The sequence below is a fragment of the Puma concolor genome, chromosome A1, assembly GCF_028749965.1.
Source record: "Puma concolor isolate L17-30 chromosome A1, mPumCon1.1.hap2, whole genome shotgun sequence".
Lineage (NCBI taxonomy): Eukaryota > Metazoa > Chordata > Mammalia > Carnivora > Felidae > Puma > Puma concolor.
The window spans coordinates 160,904,393-160,922,617 of record NC_141667.1 but is presented as its reverse complement, the minus strand read 5'-3'; the positions used below and the strand labels follow the sequence as shown (position 1 = coordinate 160,922,617).

Sequence of the window (18,225 nt, the reverse complement as noted above, 5' to 3'; positions counted from 1 at the left end):
GGGAGAGTGTAGTCGCCCTAATTTGTAACGTTCAGGTTGGTGTTGTGCCTGGAGAGGGCCTGTGCACTGGTGGCTGAGCTCACATGGCTGGGCTCGCTGGAGGGTCGCTCCTGGGGGGTACTTCGACCTCCTTGGGGCCCGCTCTGCCCCTCCTCTTGGTTACGTGTTAACGGATCCCTGGGATTGGCTCTGTGCGGGTTGTACACAAAGCCAGCTTGCCCAGGGTGGGTCACAGGAAGGAGAGGGGGTGAAGATTGTGGTGGACAGCTGATGCAGGGTGACCATGGTTTGCAGAGATGAGCCGATGCCGTGTGGCAGCCTGATCCGGTTTCCTTAACCAGGGCTGTGACCTGTGCCATCGCTGGGGAGTGGGGGGGCAGGGGGCAGGGAGCCTCCGCGGGGCTGGTGACCTTTAAGCTGTCCCTCGCCATTCAAGTGCGCCAAGCAAGCAGCATGTCGGCCAGAGCTTTCATTCAGTTTGCCCAGTGCTGAAGGGAGCTTTTTTTCATGTTAATACTTAGGATATTCTAAGCATTAAACATTCAGTACGTATGAAGTGTTAAATTGGTTAGATAAGACACTTAACGCATGTACTTAAGTTAACTTTTTGTAAGTTAATGTAAAATACACATTTAAATAAAGAATAAACATTCTAAGAACTGTCTGCTCCTCTTGAAGCTCTATCACCACTGCACTTTGTCTGTCTTCTGGTTTGGTGACGTGCATAGCTGGTTAGACTCGGGTCCTTCCAGACTTGGTGCAGGAGGTCCCGCTTGCTCATCCGGCCCCCGGGGGTTTGCCTGTATTGTCTCCGTGAACGCCTCTGTGAAGCTGGATTTAAGCCTGCAGTGTGGTCAGTGTGGATTTCCTGTCATGGAGCGGGGTTGGGGTCTCTCTCTGCATCCTGGCCCGTACCTTCCTCCTGGCCAAGTGCCCCCATGGCTTCTGTTGGGTCCGGTCAGTGTCCCCTCACCATGTCCCAGACCCACAGGATGGTCAGGGTGTGTGTAATCACTGTGCTTCCTTTCCTGAAAGCGTGGTGTTTTCTGGAGTAAATAATCATTGCCTGTTGGAGTTTTCTGTGCACCCTTTGCAGACTGTAGCCCTCATCTTTTGCCGGTTTCTAAGAATCTCTTGTACATTCAGACCCATTAGGATTTCTCACTTCTTCCCAGGGAACTGCCTTGACGTCTTGTGGCCACTTGAGTCTCCTGATTGTAGCCAGGCTCCTGCCAGATGCTGCCTGAGCCGTCCTCCTGTGTCACTCCACCCTCCCTTTGACCCAAGCCCATCTCCCCCTCTTCTGCTTTTTCTTGACCGACCCCCCTGTTGAGGAGGAGTGCATCTTATAGGAGCTTCTCAGAGAGAGGGCGCATGGGCCGGGGAGTGCTGGAGAGCTCGCGTAACTACAGCCGTATTTTTATTCCAATGCGAAAATTCTCTTCGTTTTCCGAAGTGTCTTTACCATGTGACTTGAGCCGGGTTTCTCTAGGCTCCTTCCCTGTGGGGTCCATGTGGCTTCCTGGCTCTGTGGCTTTGTCTTCAGGTTGGGGACGTTTTCAGCCGCATTCCTCATACTGCCTTTCAGCACTGCTTTCTCCTCCACCGGTGACTCCAGTCTCAGGCCCGTCATTTTCCACATGTTCCTGGGGCTCTTTTTTCACTGTCATTTTGAGTAAATTTTGTAAGTTCTTTTTCCTTTTTGAGCCTAGTTCTTTGAGATGCTAGCGGGTAGATGGGGCCACATGCTGCCACCTGGTAAGGGTGGAGCAGGGACTCCCGGTCTGATCTTTGCTGACGTCACCAGTGCAAGCGGGTGCTCGGTGGGGCATGGGACATGTCTCTTCCCCATCCCCGTGGACGCCCAGGCGCAGACTGAGGGCACACCCCCTGTCGGTGGGTGGGCCTGTCCTCTGCCCCTCTTCTTTCACCGGGAGATCAGGCTTTTCTTGGGGATGTGTTTAGTTTGCTTCTGTTGGTGGTTCCCGGTTACAAGCCTCTCCAGCACCTAGTCTGGGATAGATGGAAATAGAAAGAAACTCTAGCTGGGCTGCCTCCTCTTCCCACCTTTCAGAGTGGGCACACAAGCTTAATCTCTGAGGAAAAATGCAAACTGAAAGGAGGTACCATTTCTTCCCAGCAGTTTGGCAAAAATAAAAATGCTTGGCGATACTCAGTGCTGGTGAGTGTGTAAAGAAATAGCCCTGAATTACTGTTGGTGGGAATGTAGTTTAGTGTGAGGAGAAACTTTCTGGAGGGCAGTTAGAAATAGGTACTAAAATTTAAAATATGTTGCATGTTTTCTGACCTCTGAGTTTAAGGTATACGTTTATTTACAGGTGTGTTCAAAGATGTGCATGTAGTTTTAATGCAGCCTTGCCTTGCAGTAGAAAAATACTAGAAATAACCTTAAATCTAGTAACGGAGAATTACTGGCACAGCCATACAGCTAAGTTACACAGTTGAGACTAAAATAATTCTAGAAATCACCTCAGTGTGTTAACTTTTTGTACATTGTATTGAAGGATGTACTGTATAATTTGATGTAAGTGTACATGAAAGTATGTCATGTTTATGTAAGTGTAACTGTGGCCAGAAAAAGACCTTTAAAACCACTAAGAGGGTTTCCTCTGGGACTGGAACGAGGTGGTGGTGGTCAGGGCACTGCAGGGAGGTCGGAAACCTGCTTGTCTACCTTAAAAAGTGCTCTGCTGTTGGAACGGGGCAGCTGCACTCTGATTATACTAGTAAAACATCTCACTTTGTAATGAGGCAGACCACATGAAATTTTTCTCTCCCTCTTCCCTTTTTAGGACATGACCGATAATAGCAACAGCCAACTGGTGGTGAGAGCGAAGTTTAACTTCCAGCAGACCAATGAAGACGAGCTCTCCTTTACGAAAGGCGACATCATCCACGTCACGCGGGTCGAGGAGGGCGGCTGGTGGGAGGGCACGCACAATGGCAGGACCGGCTGGTTTCCCAGCAACTACGTGCGGGAGGTCAAGCCCAGTGGTAAGTGGCGTGCGGGCAGAGGGATGCCGCTTGTCCTCCAGGACAGGTGATTGCACTCACGCGAGGGCTTCTCCCTCCCTGGCTAAGCTTGTGTAGATGGCCCTGGGCTGAGGGTTCTCCTTCTTCTCTAGTTGTTCTTCAAGGAGAGTGATTTTTACTTTACCCCTGCCTTGGGGTGCCGGCATGAAGGATCCGTAGTTAAAAGTAGCATTTCAGTTGGTTATGGTAACAGTTTAAAATTAGGACTTGGGAGTTTGCTCTATCATACAGGCTGTTAATAAAAAAGAAATTATTTTAATGTTTGTTTTTGAGAGAGAGCAAGTGAGCTGGGGAGAGCAGAGACAGAGGGAGACACAGAATCGGAAGCAGGCTCCAGGCTCCAAGCTGTCAGCACAGAGCCCGATGTGGGGCTTGACTTCACAAACCGTGAGATCATGACCTGGGCCGAAGTCGGATGCTTAACCAAGTGAGCCACCCAGGTGCCTCAGGCTGTTAATTTGTATCACTCTGGGTGCTTTTGCTGAGGATGTATTATTTGTCTTTTTCTGTATTTGTGATAGTTATTTTATGTTATTTTTTATTTTGAGGGAGTGAAAGAGCCGGAGAGGGGCAAAGAGGGAGAGAGAAAGAATCTCAAGCGGGTTCCTCACTGTCAGCGCAGAGCCTGATGGCAGGGCTCAAACTCATGAACCATGAGATCATGACCTGAGCCAAAATCAAGAGTCGGATGCTTAACTGACTGAACCACCCAGGCTCCCCATGTACCACACTCTTACGATAAAGTTAAGGCATTGCTAAGAAAATGAGAGAGCCGGGGCACCTGGGTGGCTCAGTCGGTTAAGCATCCGACTTCAGCTCAGTTCATGATCTCACAGTCTGAGTTCGAGCCCCGCGTCAGGCTCTGTGCTGACAGCTCGGAGCCTGGAGCCTGCTTCGGATCCTGTGTCTCCTTCTCTCTCTCTGCCCCTCCCCTGCTCATGCTCTGTCTCTCTCTGTCTCAAAAAAAAAAAAAAAAGAAAAGAAAATGAGAGAGCCGGCACATTTACAGTACTGCAGTGTATTGATGAATATCCATGTAAAAGTGGACTCGTGCAGCTCAAACTCTGTTGTTGGAGGGTCAGCCGTATATAAAATCCTTGTGTTTTGTGGAGCTTGGCGTTGAGCGCTGCTCTCCCAGCCCTTCTGTCACCAGATGTGTGAGTTTTCTGTACTGAGCAATCCGCTGACCTCACGTAGAGCTTCTGAAACCCTTGTAACTTCCTAAGGGATCAGAGTGCTGGGAGCATCTTCTGTTCTGTTCCAGTACTTGCTCTCTGGTCACGGTTCCTGATACAGTGCTCCCAGGACCTTTGTCGTTTCCTGTGGCCCAGACCAGGCGCAGACCCCTGGCTGTATCTGTTTTCTGTTTCAAAACCACAGTTTGCTCATCCATTCATCTGTTGCTGGACATTTTGGTTGTTTTTCACCTTCTGCTGTTGGGAATAAGGTTTCTGTGGTCCTGGGTGAGATCTGAGTCCTGTCCATCCTCTTGGGCCTATACCTCGGGGTGGAATTGCTGGCTCACAGGGCGATGGTGGTCAGCGTGCGGGGCGCTGCCGTGCTGCCTGCGTGGCAGCTGCCCTGTCGGGCTTTCCACCAGCAGTATGCCAGGATTCCAGTGTGTCCACGTCCTTGGCACCACTTTTTTTTCCCCCATGATAACTGTTGGGTGTGAAATGGTACCTCGCTGTTTGTATTTTTCTCATACGGTAAAGTTGACAGTAAGTGCCTGGGCTGCTTGTGTTCTGGTTACTGTCTGAAGTGCTTCTACAGTGGCCTCATTCAGTCCTCACACAGTCCCAGGAGACATCGGGATATTCGGGGCGCAGGTATGAATCCTCCTTCTAATGCCAGCTGTCCTCACCGCACCGGTGTCCGGCTGATGGAGACGGAAGTGTGGCCTCAACCTTGGACTCAGCTGCTGGGAAATGGAGCTTAGCGTATGGCTCATTGGACTTGCCAATAGTCACTGGTTGGCCCCGGCACTGGCCTGTGAGCATGAGGCTGGGACAGGTCGAGTCCGAGCTAAGAGCCTGGCCAGTCCTATGGTCCCCTGGTGTCCTGGGCTGAGAGTGCTGCCCTGGCCCTCTCTGGGAGGACGAGGGGCGAGGGGACCCCGAGCGCTGGTGCCGGGGACCTGCCATTTGGCGTGGAGCCTGATTGGGCCCACGTCTGCTGACTCCAGGTCCCGGGTTCTGCTACGAATGACACATTCAAATGGGAAGTTTGGTCTGACTTTGAGTTGTAGTAGTGAGAGTGCACGTTTCTCCTCAGGGAGTTTTCAAAGTTTTACCCTTTGAAAATTACACTGAAAGGATACTTTGTGGGTCTCAGGGTCCTCTTCAGGTGACTTTGGGGAGTCGCTTCTAAAAGGATCTGAGCAGGCTCAGGACTGCTCTTGGCGGTAGGTGGTTCCATGGTGTGCTGCCCCCCTTGGAGAGTCTGGCAGTGTGGCATGAATGTCTTGCTGTGGGGCCCTACTTTCGGAGTGGAGTGTGCAGCCAGAGAGGTGCTGGGTGTAGACAGATGCAGCTCTAAGAAGAACCGGCCATTCCCGGCGGTGGAGTTTGCTTAACAACAACAGCAGCAGTATGTGTAAGGGGCACCCGGCCGGCTCTGTCAGCAGAGTGTGTGACTCTTGATCTTGGGGTTGTGAGTTTGAGTCCCGTGTTGGGTGTATAGATTATTAGAAATCCTTAAAAAAAAAAAAAAACTTCTATGTCTGTTGGTGTGGACTTGTGTCAGGGCAACTGCATCACTGTCTGCCAAGTTTTGTGTCTTACCCCATGTTTCTGTCTGCATGGGCATGAGAGAGACCCCTTTAAACATGCTTGTAACTGCATTGGGTCCCATGGGATCCATAGTTTTTGTACTGAATGGAGACCAAGAAACTGGGAATTTTCACATCTTTCATTTTATCTGTAAAGTGCAAATGATAACAGACTTGCTCAGATTGGTGGTCTGTCATGCCACTTTCCTCTTTAGCTGACAGTGGGGCCAAGGGGATAACCTTTTGGAAATAACTTCCTATCCTGTGTTCACAGATTATCTGTGCATATTCTAAGGAAACCTGTTCCTGTCTGATTTTTGATGTGGGCATTTGAGACAGAAAGATGTGAGATCATGTTTTTACAGTATCATCTTACAGCAGTGAAGAATGGAAGTCCAGGATCATAGTAACATGTTAGTATTGTAACTTCTCAGTAATTTCTGTGACTCCGATGTTGGAATAGGATTCCCTTCTAGAAGGGTGTATTTAAGATAAGCGTTGTCATTTACAGTGTAATTCTTCATTTTCTGTAAACAGAGTGTGCCCGATCCTAACTGGTGATCATGTCAGGATCATTTACTTGTGAAACAAACACTGACTTCCTCTAAATTGTGACTTTCTCTTCGTTAAAGTTTTTGATTTACGAATGTATGTGTTGAATAAACAAAACCACCATCCCTGAGTTGACCCCTTTTGGGCTGCTTTTTTCCAGGTAAGTTCTCAAGAATGTCCACTTGATCTCACATTTCTTGCAGGTGTCAGTAGCCATGATCATTTGCCCTCTGGCAGCTACAGATGGCAGTGTGGCTGTCAGGCTTCGCTGTTGTGTGTGTGTGCCTTGACCTATGTGTGCTTTCTTGTTTCGGATAGTCCTCTTTGCAGGCCGGTGTCCTCCAAGAATACGCTTAAGGGATTTCCACTGCTTGCCGCATGTGCCCTGTCCTCCCTGAATCTCTGCTACCTCACAGCAGACACCCTCGTTGCTCCGCATTTAGTTGCCATGCACATTGTTCTGATGTGCAAAACCATGGATTTCTGGGGCACCTGGGTGGTCAGTCGGTTAGCATCTGACTCTTCAGCTCAGGTCGTGATCCTAAGGGTCATAGGTTCAAGCCCCATGTGGGGCTGTGCACTGACCATGTGGAGCTTGCTTGAGATTATGCCTCCCTTTCTCTGTGCCCCTCCCCTGCTCGAGCATGTGCTCTCAAAATCAAACTTAAAACCCACGGATTTCTGTGTTGTATACACACGTGCATGTTTCAGGCCACACTCTCTGGAGAATTTCTTCAATTGAAGGGAGACCTCAGGAAAGAGGCGATGAGGCCAGTGGTTGGGGGTGGGGTGGAGAGGGCTGCTGGTCGCTGCTACTGTTAAGTCATCATGGACGCTCTGTGGGTGGTAGGCCTCGCACCAGACTGTGCGTTTAGAACCCATGTGCCGCTGGGGTGGAGGGGGCCATGTTTACATCTGGCATCAAAAAGCGACCTGGGTTTTAGGTGCGATGATCGATCGGCTATGGAAGAAGTTTTATGAATATAACCCGTGTAGGGAAAGGGACAGAGGTAGCAACTGATTTCCGTATTGCTGGAAAAGTATGTGCGCATGCACGTGTGATGGGAGGTTTCTGAAAGCACCCAGGATAAAGCTGCATTAGAGGGTAGGCCTGTCTGTACGGTTTCTTCCAGATGCATACTTGATAATAGGCGGAAAGAGCCTCAAATGTAAGATTGCACCTCAGGCCTGTAGGGGCGGCGGAGTGGGGGACCCACAAAGACGGGTGGAGGGCTCTGGGGTGAGATGCTTTGGGATTCTTCTGGGACGTGGGGGTGAGTGTTCCTCCAGATGAACACCGCGTGCTCTTCCCGAACAGCTGTGCTGGTGGGCATTCTAGGGGATGTTCCACTCTCTGGGGACTGTGCTTCAACATCCTGTTTGAAGGACCTGTCCCCTAGGTCAGCTGACTGACAGCAGTCAGGGGTCAGGGGTGATATCCCCCAGTGTCAGGGATGAGACCCTGGTAGGTGGTGGGAGCCTGTGAGGACACAGCTGGGATGACAAGAGCACCCCCGGCCTCCATATCTGCCCTGCAGCTGCGTGACCGCCCCTGCCCATCTGCGGGGCTGCTCTGCATGGATGTGGGTCCCACAGACACCCTCCCCCGGGGCTCCCGGTTTTCCTGGTCCCCTCGCTTCCTCCTCAGCTTGGGCTTTACGTTTTGTTCTGTTGCTTCCCTTCGTGGGTAATGCCTCACTGTGGATCTGGTGTGCATGCCGTGGTTATCCCTTGGTGCCCCGCTTTGTAACACGAGGACCTGCCTTGACCTTTCTCCGTCCTTCCATCCTGCCTCCAGTCAGCTGTGTTTTCCATGTACATCATCAGGATTGTTATGATTGCCCTTGGTTCCAAAACCACAGGCAGCATCCATTCAGCAAATACTTGAGTGAACTGTGTTGTGGGAACCGGGGGGGGGGGGGGGGGCTGGTAGTGAAAAACCAAGGTGTCTTTCCAGAAATCACGAAGCTTACCTGAGATTCCCGAAATAGAAAATGTGGTAGACAGTTGAGAAGGTGAAGGTCCGCTAGGCTCCCCGCTGGCACTAAATAAAAGCCTGAGAGGCGTGACTGCGCACACACTGTGTGGGTCTCACTTGGTTCCTGCGTCAGATACGCCAGCCTCACAAAGTCATGTTGTGACAGGTTTGAGTCCAGGGAGATGTAAATACAGACTGGGTGCTAGGCGACAACGAGGGATTCCTGTCTTTGTCAGGTGTGATCGTGGCCTGATGTTTGCATTGTCATCAGTCCCAGTCTGACGGGCACTGAAGTGTCAGGGGCTAAGATGTCCATGTTTGGGATCCACCGTGTAAGGCTTCTGGAAGAGGAAAGGAGGGATCTGAGTGTTCACTGTCCAAGCTCGGTATGAGCAGAGACAGTGACCCTCTCTGCTTTCGTGTTGGCGAGTTTCTGTAATCAAGTTGCAGAGCAGGGCCAGTATGGTCCCCACGCAGGGGCTCCTGAGCGTGTGTCGCTAGCACAACATCCCCACGACCACAGAAAGGGTCGAGGGCACTATGGCTGCTAGGAAGCTGGTGACATGACCGGCATGGGGCTCGTGAGCAAGGTGACAGCTGTTGCCCAGAGGACAGTAGGAGAAAGTTGGAACTGGTGGTTCTCGGGGCTGGCAGCAGGCTCTGTTGGGTCACTGACACCCCTCGAAGCCAGGGGCAGTAGGGGATGTGGAGCCTTTGAACCAGTTATTCATGTTTCGTCTTCCCCAAGCTTGCCTTCTCCCAAAGTAGGCAGCAGGGAAGAGCCTGTGATAGTCAAGTTAGGCCGGGGGTGAGGGCTGTTGGCACAGGCACATTCACGGACCTGCTTTTCGAGGGCCTTTACCCCGGGTCAGCCGAGGTCCAGGAGCAGCGGCGTGCGTCGGGAGGTCAGCAGCCTGACACCGTGCCACGTAGCTCCCTTCCTCGGTGGGCATTTGATCCCCTCAAGACCTCACGAGTGGGAGAGTACAGGACAAGGTACGTTGAGAGAGCACGTTCACGTACCTTCTATTGGAGTATATTGTTGGGTTCTGGTTAATCTCTTTCTGTGCCTAACTTGCAGATTAAACTTTATCACAGGTGTGCACGTAGGGTTTGGTATGCTCGGTTTGGGGCATTTCCCGGGTTCTGAGAACATAGACCTCATGGATAGGGGGGGTGTCTCCTGTGTGGGCTTCCTCAAGGGCCCCCACCTTCAGTGCTACCTAGAGGCGCCATTCCCTCTGTGTGGGATGGTTCTGATTTTGTGGGGGATGTAGTGTGGTGCTCTAGCCCAGGGCTCAAGATGTCTCTTCTGGAAAGTGTCTTTTCCAGTAATGTTGCTCGTTCCTTTTGCTTTCTCCTGAAAATCCTATCAGCTGTCTTGTTTTGCCTTCTTTGGCTTTTAATCTGTTTTTTGTATTTTTTGTTTCGCTGGATTTCATTCATTTGGAGTCCACTCCTCAGATCTTTGAGTTCACCGACTCCTCTTACTTGTGATGGTGACCAGAGTTTTCATTTCCAGAAATGGTTTCGTTCTTTTTCAGGTGTTTTTAATTTTTGTGGTGCATTGTTTATTCATTATGGCTCTTTTCTTTCCAGGTGGGGTTTTCTTTTTTCTAATATTTAGGTAGAGAGGAGGCAAGCAGGATAGAGAGAGGGAAAGAGAATTCCAAGCAGGCTCCGCACTGTCAGGTCTCAGCACAGACCCCAGTATAGGGCTCGAACTCATGAACCATGGGATTATGACCTGAGCCAGAATCAAGAGTCAGACTCTTAACCGACTGAGCCACTCAGGTGCCCCTCTTTCCAGGCGTTTTAAATATACTTACTCCTTGGTCTCCTAAATTTTCCCCTTGTTTCAACATCTTGGGTGTTCCATTTCCTTTGTATGTTGTATCTGTTTATACTGGGTTCAGTTCTTTGTGAGCTGTAACTTTGTTATAGTTGTGTCTTTGGGGGTTTGGTTGGGGGTACCAATGTGCCCTGGGCTGTGGAAACATTCCTACAGAGAGGAGGGACATTTGTTTCCTCGGGGGCTCCCAGAGATTTTCTTGCCCTGGGCAAACCCTGGGGCCCTTTGGGGGCTGGAGTGGGTTTGGACCATATGCCTCCGCAGGGGCGGGCTCAGGGTTTGGATTTCTCCTGGGCTGTGTCTCCCAGCCCGCGTCCTTGCGAGACGCTGTTTGTCTGGGTTGGCGAGCAGGATAGGCTTCTCATTGTCAGCCTGCCCAAAGGGTCCCCAAGAGCTCCTCCTGTTTGTCACTCAGGGCTGTGTCTGGTCTCTGCAGTGCCCTCCCCCTTTATTCATTTAGCATATTCAAGGTTAAATTCTCTTGTTTTTGGCATTCTTAGTTTATTGGAAGAAAGGGGAGATCTGTATCTTCCGGCGCCTGGTAGGACAACACTAAATTACGTTCTCATGGTTTCCCCGCAGTCCCAGTGAATTGTATCAATCTTTAGCTATCGGATGGGCCAAAAATGTTTTATTTTTCTTAAGATACTGGGAAGGCTGAGTGTTTTCTAATGTTTCCTGGGCGCAACTTTTGTTAAAATTGGCCATTACTGGTATATTATGGTCTAAGTGTGTGGGTGGGATGGTGGTGGTGTTATTTTGGGGGGCAGGGGCGGGTGGGGAGTAGGTGCTGGAGGGCTCCCTCGGGCTGCACAGAGGTTCCTGAGGCAAACCTGGCATCCTGGGCCCCTCCTGCCCGGCGTGTTGACCGAGTGTCCCCTCCCCGCGTGACTGAGGGCCGGGGCCCTGGGACGAGTGTGGAGCGGGCCCTGCTGTGGCTGTCTGCGGGGGAGCTGCGGAGCCCTGGCCTCACCGCGCCGCCTTAGCTGTGGGAGGGCCGCGGTCTCCCTCCCTCGGGGCCTCCTGCCTTGGAGGTGCCTTGCGGTTGGTGGCACCACAGGCAGACACTGCTCCTCTGTGACTGCTCGGTGCCGGGGTTTCTTACCTTGGAGCCCTCTGTCGGGAAGGGCCCACGGGGTTTGGGGAGATGTTTCCGGCCCTCCCGTGGCAGTCATTCCCCTGTAGCCGTTGGCAGAGTTGTGGACTCCCTTTTCCACGGGAGAGGAGACCGCGTGTTTGGGCTCCGCCTGCACTGGGTGGCTCTCTTCTGCCTGCCCTCTGTTTTTACACGGTGCCGTAGCCTCGCGCTACTTCTTGTGAAAAAGCCTTTTCTCCTGGTTCTCCCAGTAAGTTAGTTGAATGTTATCTGTGCTGTTGGGAGGTGTGTCTTAAATGAGGCACTTGACAGATTATTTGCTTTTAAAATTTAAAGCTGGGGCACCTGGGGGCTCAGTCGGTTGTGTGTCTGACTCTTGATTCTGGCTCAGGTCATGATTCCAGGGTCATGGGTTCGAGTTCTGGGTCGGGCTCTGTGCTGAGCGTGGAGCCTTCTCTCTCTTCCTCTGCCCTCCCCAGCTCACGCACGCATGTGCGCTTGCTCGCGCGCTTGCTCTCTCTCTCTCTCTCTCTCAAATAAAAAATAAAAAATAAATCAGGGGCACCTGGGTGGCTCAGTTGGTTAAACGGCTGACTTCAGCTCAGGTCACGATCTCACAGATCATGGGTTTGAACCCTGTGTCATGCTCTGCACTGACAGCGTGGAGCCTGCTTGGGATTCGCTCTCTGCCCCTCCCCCACATATTCTCTCTCTCAGAAATAAGAAACAACTTAAAATAAATCCAGTCCGAGGTAATAGCACACGCGTTGGTGTTTGTGGTCCGGTGACCGTCTTTCAGGCTTCAGTGCTCACCTTTAGTTTTATCTGTATTTGTCCCCTAAATGATGCGTTCCAAAGGTGAAAGGCATCGTTTTTCTTAAGGTAAAAGCATGTCAATTTTTTCTTCTATAGTTAAATTCCTACCTGTAGGTGTGAGACTGGGAAGGAATGTGTGTTAGCCAGAACACGTTGATATTTCTTAGGGGCTCAGAAGTGGTTCATTTCTCACGGAGTTCTGTTTTCATCCTGTGAGCAGAGAGTTCTCTCAACTGGGAACAACACCTGTTTTGTGCTTTATTGTCAACCTTTTGGAAAAGCAAGTGAGGCATTGAAGGACGGTTTAGGCAGACCATTCATTCCATAGGAAGGGGAAGGCCTACAGTTAGTGCATGTGATTTCAGGCATTTCTGGGTTTCTGTTGCTAGGCAGATAACGGCAATACTAAGCAGCCAGTTGGAAGTGGGGACCTGAGACTTTGGCAGTGTTTGGGATTGAGGGCACTGTTGGGGGAGCTAGCAGAGACTTGGGGCAGGTGGGTGGAAGGGTGCTGAGCACAGCACACCAGAGGGACAGAGCGTTGACTTACTCAGGTGAGGCGGGTGTGTGACCTGCTCCTCGAATGCCCCTGCCCTTCCCCCCACCCCCACCCCAACCACCCCAGTTTGCTCTCCAGCCCCGGTAGCCAGTGACTGACACGCCCGCCCACCCTGAGAGCCACACTGGCAGTCGGCATATGCTTCCTCGATCCCTTTTTTGCTGGCGAATCTCCTGAACAGGTGTTGAATGAACGCTGGGCAGCGTACAGATACTTGAACCCTCGAGTAATCACAATTGCTCGCACTACGGTTTCTGGGGTGGAGGTTCTTAAGGCTCCGTGGCTTTTTCTTGTTTTCTGCCCCTGCTCGGGATGGATTTCCTCCTCCTTGGCTTATCACGCTGAGCCAGATCCTACTTGTTTGGAGAGACCTGCGTTGTGAGTGCTCTGAATTGGACGTGTAGCCCAGACTCTGCGTCTTGGTGTTTTAACATCGTTAGGTATCTGCCTGCATCGGCTGGTATTTTATCTTGACTGCACTTGTGATCTGTTAGCATAGCTCATGCTCGTGCTCTTTCTTCTGCTGACAGTCAGGGAGCATGGCCTGTCAGACGCTGAGCCCGAGCAGGGCGTATGGGGTGAGCCACGTACGGGCTGGGGGGGACGCCGGCTCCCTGACCTCAGGGCATGAGCATGAGGGAGGCACGGGCCTCTGGCAACTTCCCTTGTTGGCTGGTGCTCTCACGGGAGGTCCCTGGACCAGTAGCTCTGGGCTGTGGGGGCTGGCGTGTGTGGTCTCCAGTACTGGTCAGTGAAATTGCGTTACGTTTTTATTTCAGAAAAGCCCGTGTCTCCTAAATCAGGAACGTTGAAGAGCCCTCCCAAAGGATTTGATACTACTGCCATTAACAAGAGCTATTACAACGTGGTGAGTACCTGCAAAACCCATGTTAAGAATAACTTATTTTTTTTTTTGAATGTCTCTAAAACTCTGCAGTGTAGACTGTAGGTAAATGGTGTGGAGTATGAAGGAGGAAATAGAAATCATCTGTTGTGGGCTGCACAGTTACGACCACCGTTAACGTTCTGGTGTATTTTCTTCTAATCTTCCATGATCTTATGTTTTTGTTTACTACTTAAGTAGACTTATACCCTTCTGTTGTCACATAACGTAGTATTCCCTCCTACTGTTTCAAGTCCTTAAAAGCGAGATTGTAAAAAAGCGCACGATGTGATTTATAGGCGCCACGTGGCGTTTTACTTGTGCTTTGGATGGATTATAAGTACTTCAGATCAGTACTGTTTCTAGTTTACTTGTTTCTTGACATAAAGTCTCTTCCGGGATTGATGGATTCGTGCATCGGGTAGTGTGCAATTACAGGAGAGCATCTATACGTCGCACTCAGTGAAGACAAATGCTTCAGAATGGAACACGACGTTATGAAACTTAACGTGAGCAATATGTGAGCTTAAAAAATACCCGTGATGCTAGGTCTAGTGTCTAATCTACTCTTTCCTGGTCCCTAAACCATTGCATGGGCTGCAGAAATAGGAAATGGTATTATTTGGATCACCTTTGAAATGGCTGGCATATATTGGTGTGATAAACCGGCGTAGTACACTTTGTGAGTGTGGCTCTGTCTTCCATTCCGTGGAAAGTGTGCATTTTGCGTTTCTTCCCTGCTCCTGGTCTTGCACAGGACGCTTCCTGAGAAGCAGTGTCCACTTGAGTCCGTGACACCTGTGTGTCCTTGAAGTGAAACCACTATCGATCGGTGCTGCTTTGAGCATCTGAGTGTTTCACTTCCTGTGCTCCTGTAGGAAAAGGAGAGGACGCGTGATGGACGGAAGTCTGTTCCGCTGCGCTGACCTGTAGCCACAGCCTCTGCTGTGAGTTTGCGTGTTCGGCATGCCGACCATTCACTTCCCACTGGCCCCCGACCTTCCAGAGCAGGGTGACGTCGGGAGGGCTCCTTGCTCTGACGTGCGGTGATTGGACCCCTGCTCTGTGCCAGGCCCTGGTGAAGGCAGCAGGATGTGGCAGCCAGCACCTGTCCCCCTACCCCCCCACTCCCCCATCTCCTTGCTGCCTCTGCCTCCTTTCACTTCCACTCTTCTTGTCCTGTGGACTCGGCTTGCTGCCTCAGACTGGATTTCTACGTGTTGGTCGACACCAGGCCCTCTTCCCGAGCAGTCCTTGAGTCCCAGCCTCTGCTTCTCTGACTTTGTCTGGGTGCAGACTTCAGCCAAGCTGTGCGGGGCTCCCCAGCATGGCCCGTACCCCGAGGGGCCGCCTGCCTCTCCTGGTTCCGCTCTGCTGTCCACACCCTCTTTGGGTCTCTGTCGGATGTTCGTCGTGGATGTTCGTCCCCATGACGTGGCTCTTCCACTGCTTCGCTCGTTAGTATACGACGTGTTGCGTGTGCGGCTCTGTGTCCAAAGCACAGTGAGAGTGGTCTGGGGTGCTTGAGGGCCTCACCGGAGGCGAGCTTGGGGAGCGGCCTCTTCCTCGTGTTCCTCTGTGAGATCCGGGGTTCCGCCCAGGGGAGGGTGTCCTGGGCGGAGTACCAGTCCGGATCCACAGTGCTGCTCTGGAGAGGGGGCGGCTGCTCCTCTCTGAGGTTCTGTCCACTTAACCCTAACTGTTAGAGGAAGCAAGGCAGGGCCCCGCCCCTGGAGCCCACGTCATCTCTCTGGTCTTTGCAGTAGTCTTGCCTTCATTAGGGATTTTGCGGATGTAGGCAACCATGCTTTTCCAGAAGTCCTGGTAAGTTGTTGTCCTTTGCATTTTATGTTCTGTAACCCTCTTCAGCTTGAAGCATCATCAGTGCTTTTTTGGATTTCTTTCTTTGAACTATTCTTGTATGGGGGGGCAGGGAAGCGCCTTTATATCACAGGTGCTGTTCTGAGTCAGCCACTGTTTCATTGAGAAGGATGGGAAAACACCTTGACCTCAGAATCACATCCAAATTGTTGTTTTCATAAAGCTGTGTTGGTAAATAGCACATGTTAAAATTGTACTTGTTATGGACATAACTCAGAATCCATGGAAACCCTCTTTGGGTGTAGCACCCCTTTTACAGGGGAGAACATAGCTCTAGCTGTTAAAGGGCTTGCCCAGGGTCTGCCACTCTTTGGTGACTAAGCCAGGAATGAATTCCTCTTTTTTGAATCCTGTATTTATAAACGATGTAGAAAAGTAAACTGTAGAGCAGAATACAACATGTAAAGTAAAGCAGAAGAGCTTTTTCACACTGCCTGGCATGGCTTTGTTTTCACAGCAAACTGTGGAAGTTTAGGTATTTTTAACCCTGCTGATGGGAGAAGGTTCCCCAAGAGGAAGACTGTTGGTGAGAGACTGAGTCTCTGCTTGGGCTCAGCGGAAAGCAGTGGGGAGAGTTGTGGGTGGAGGTACGAGACTGGAGGTGGGCAGGACAGGATGGATGGGCGTCCTGTGGCTCCTGAGTGACGGTCGAGATCGCCCACCTATGCTGGCACGTAGCTAGTGCTTCTGGGTGGCTTAGGACTGTCCTGGGACTCGTGCTGTGCGTGCGAAGTGTCATGGTGTCCATGGGTCTCGGAGCTGCTGTGAGTTTTTCTTGTTTCTGTTCTTCAGACTGAAGGGTCTCTATTGTCCTTTCTGTTGGCTGATTGTTGTACATCTAGTGTTGGGCCCCTCGAGTGGATTTTTCACTTTTATCACACCTTTCAGTTCACAATCACCATTTGGTTATTTTTACGGTCAAATAGTGTATTTGTGTCACTGTTTATGTATGTTAATTCTTTAGGCATACCTGTTTTGGTTCTTTGGACGTTTTTAAAAAGACTCGACTTATTTTAGAGCAGCTTGAGGTTGACATTGGAGAGGGTGGAGCTTTGCCAAGGCCCCATGATCAGCACCTCTCAGGCTTGCTGGCTCTCCTCTTCATGCAGGATAGTCCCCTGCTGTCTGGACCGACCAGTTTGTCCATCACCCACTGGAGGACCTCTCACTTGCTTCCGGGTGTTGGTGATTGTGAACGAAGCAGCTGTGAACTCGCGTGCGTAGGTTTTCTCGTGGACGTGTTTTCAGCTCGTTGGGGTGAATGCGAAGGACTGTGATTGTTGGGTGTTGTGGGGAGCGTGTTCTCAGTTCTGTAAGAAACCGCACACGGTCCTCCAGGGAGGACCCCTGTGGGGCATCTTCTGCCACGCCTGCTGGTGTCTGATCAGGTTTCGCTGATGGACGAGGTGTGTGGTGCCGCCTCAGTGTCTCAGTCGGCAGTTCGCGGATGACCTGTGTCCACGTGCTTACTGCCACCTGTAAGGTGTCTGTTCAGTTCTGCTATCCACTTTTAAATTTGGGCTCTCTTAGGGAGCTGTAAGTTTAACTTTGACTATAGTTTGAGGGCGATGTGCACGGGTGTGGTGTTTTGGCATTTATGCTGCCTGGTGTCCTCCGAGCCTCCGGGGATCTGTGGTTTTGGTGTCTGACATTAATTAGGGGAAATTCTCCGTCTTCATGGCTTGAACTCTTGTGTTTCTTCTCCTTCTGGTACTTCCACCGTGTGTATTTACACCTTGTGCAGTCCCCACCATCCTTGGATGTTGTGTTTTCTCTGTCTTTTCAGCCCTGAGGGATGCTGTTAAGGCCTGTGGCGCTGGGATTCTCTCTGCAGCCGTGTGCGATCTGCTATTGACACCATTACGGGCATTCTTCATTTCTGTTAGTGTTTCTCCCGGTTTTCAGTTCTTGGGATTTCCACCTCCTTGCCGGTCTTTTCTTGCATGCCATCTGCTTTCTGCGTTAGAACCCTTAGCATCTTAATCTTCTTGTTCTTAGTTCCTGGTGGGATAATTCCAGCGTCCCCACCATGTCTTCTTCCGATGCTTGCTTTTCTCTTCAGACTGTGTGTTTTGCCTTTTGCTGAGTCTTGTAAGTTTTTGTCGATAATTGAACATCGTGTATCATGTAAAAAAGGAAGTGCTCACTGAGGGGGTGAGGTGTGCGGGGAGAGGAGGGGGGCGCTCCATCAGGGAGCCTGTGCCTCTGGACCATGAACTCCACTGGTGTGTTTTAAATTCTCCCCCCCACCCCTCCCCTCCCTCCTGCCTGGGGATCAGGTGGCCCAAGGGGGCTGGGCTGTTGGTCTTTGCCAGGGCGTTTCAGCAGGCTAGTCTGAGTTAACTAGTTTCCCTGAGGGCAGGCCTCATAAGTACCAGGATGCTGAGCTGTTATTTCCAAATGGCTCTTCCAGTGGTTCTTCTTTTCTCTGCTGAAAGCCCAAGGGTGTTTTTCTCTGAGGCTTTGGGAATTTGGTCATACTCCTAGATGATAATATCCCAGTACTGAGGAGGCCTCTCTACGACTGGGTCTCCCCCAGAGTTTTGAACTCACACTTGTCTGCACTGAGCCTCTAGCAGTCCGTCAGTGATGGTTCACGTTTTCCCGCCCCGTTGCTGGCTCGCAGTGTGGTTTCTTCTGGGGCGCCCGGGCTCCGGCAAGTAGGGCTCCCAGGGTGTGTTGGCCTCTCCAGACTTGGGGTGAAGGTTTGCCTTGCGTCCTGTCCTCTCTACCATAGGGGTCCAGCAGGAGTTGATTTTTCAGTCTGTTCAGCTTTTGACTTCG

At 51.1% G+C, this 18,225-nt stretch overlaps 1 protein-coding gene across 12 annotated transcripts in view; it reads left to right on the top strand.

The window, feature by feature from the left end:
• The window catches only part of ARHGEF7 (Rho guanine nucleotide exchange factor 7), a 135,412-nt gene that overhangs the window by 68,644 nt on the left and 48,543 nt on the right, over positions 1-18,225 (top strand). For all 12 annotated transcript variants that reach the window (XR_015251759.1, XR_015251758.1, XR_015251756.1 and 9 more), the window contains 2 exons: positions 2,814-3,015; positions 13,457-13,545. Coding sequence is in view for 9 of the 12 variants with exons in the window: in XM_086708390.1 (XP_086564516.1) it covers positions 2,814-3,015; positions 13,457-13,545 (291 nt within the window). In the remaining 3 variants the exon portion in view is untranslated. The remainder of the gene's footprint in view (positions 1-2,813; positions 3,016-13,456; positions 13,546-18,225) is intronic.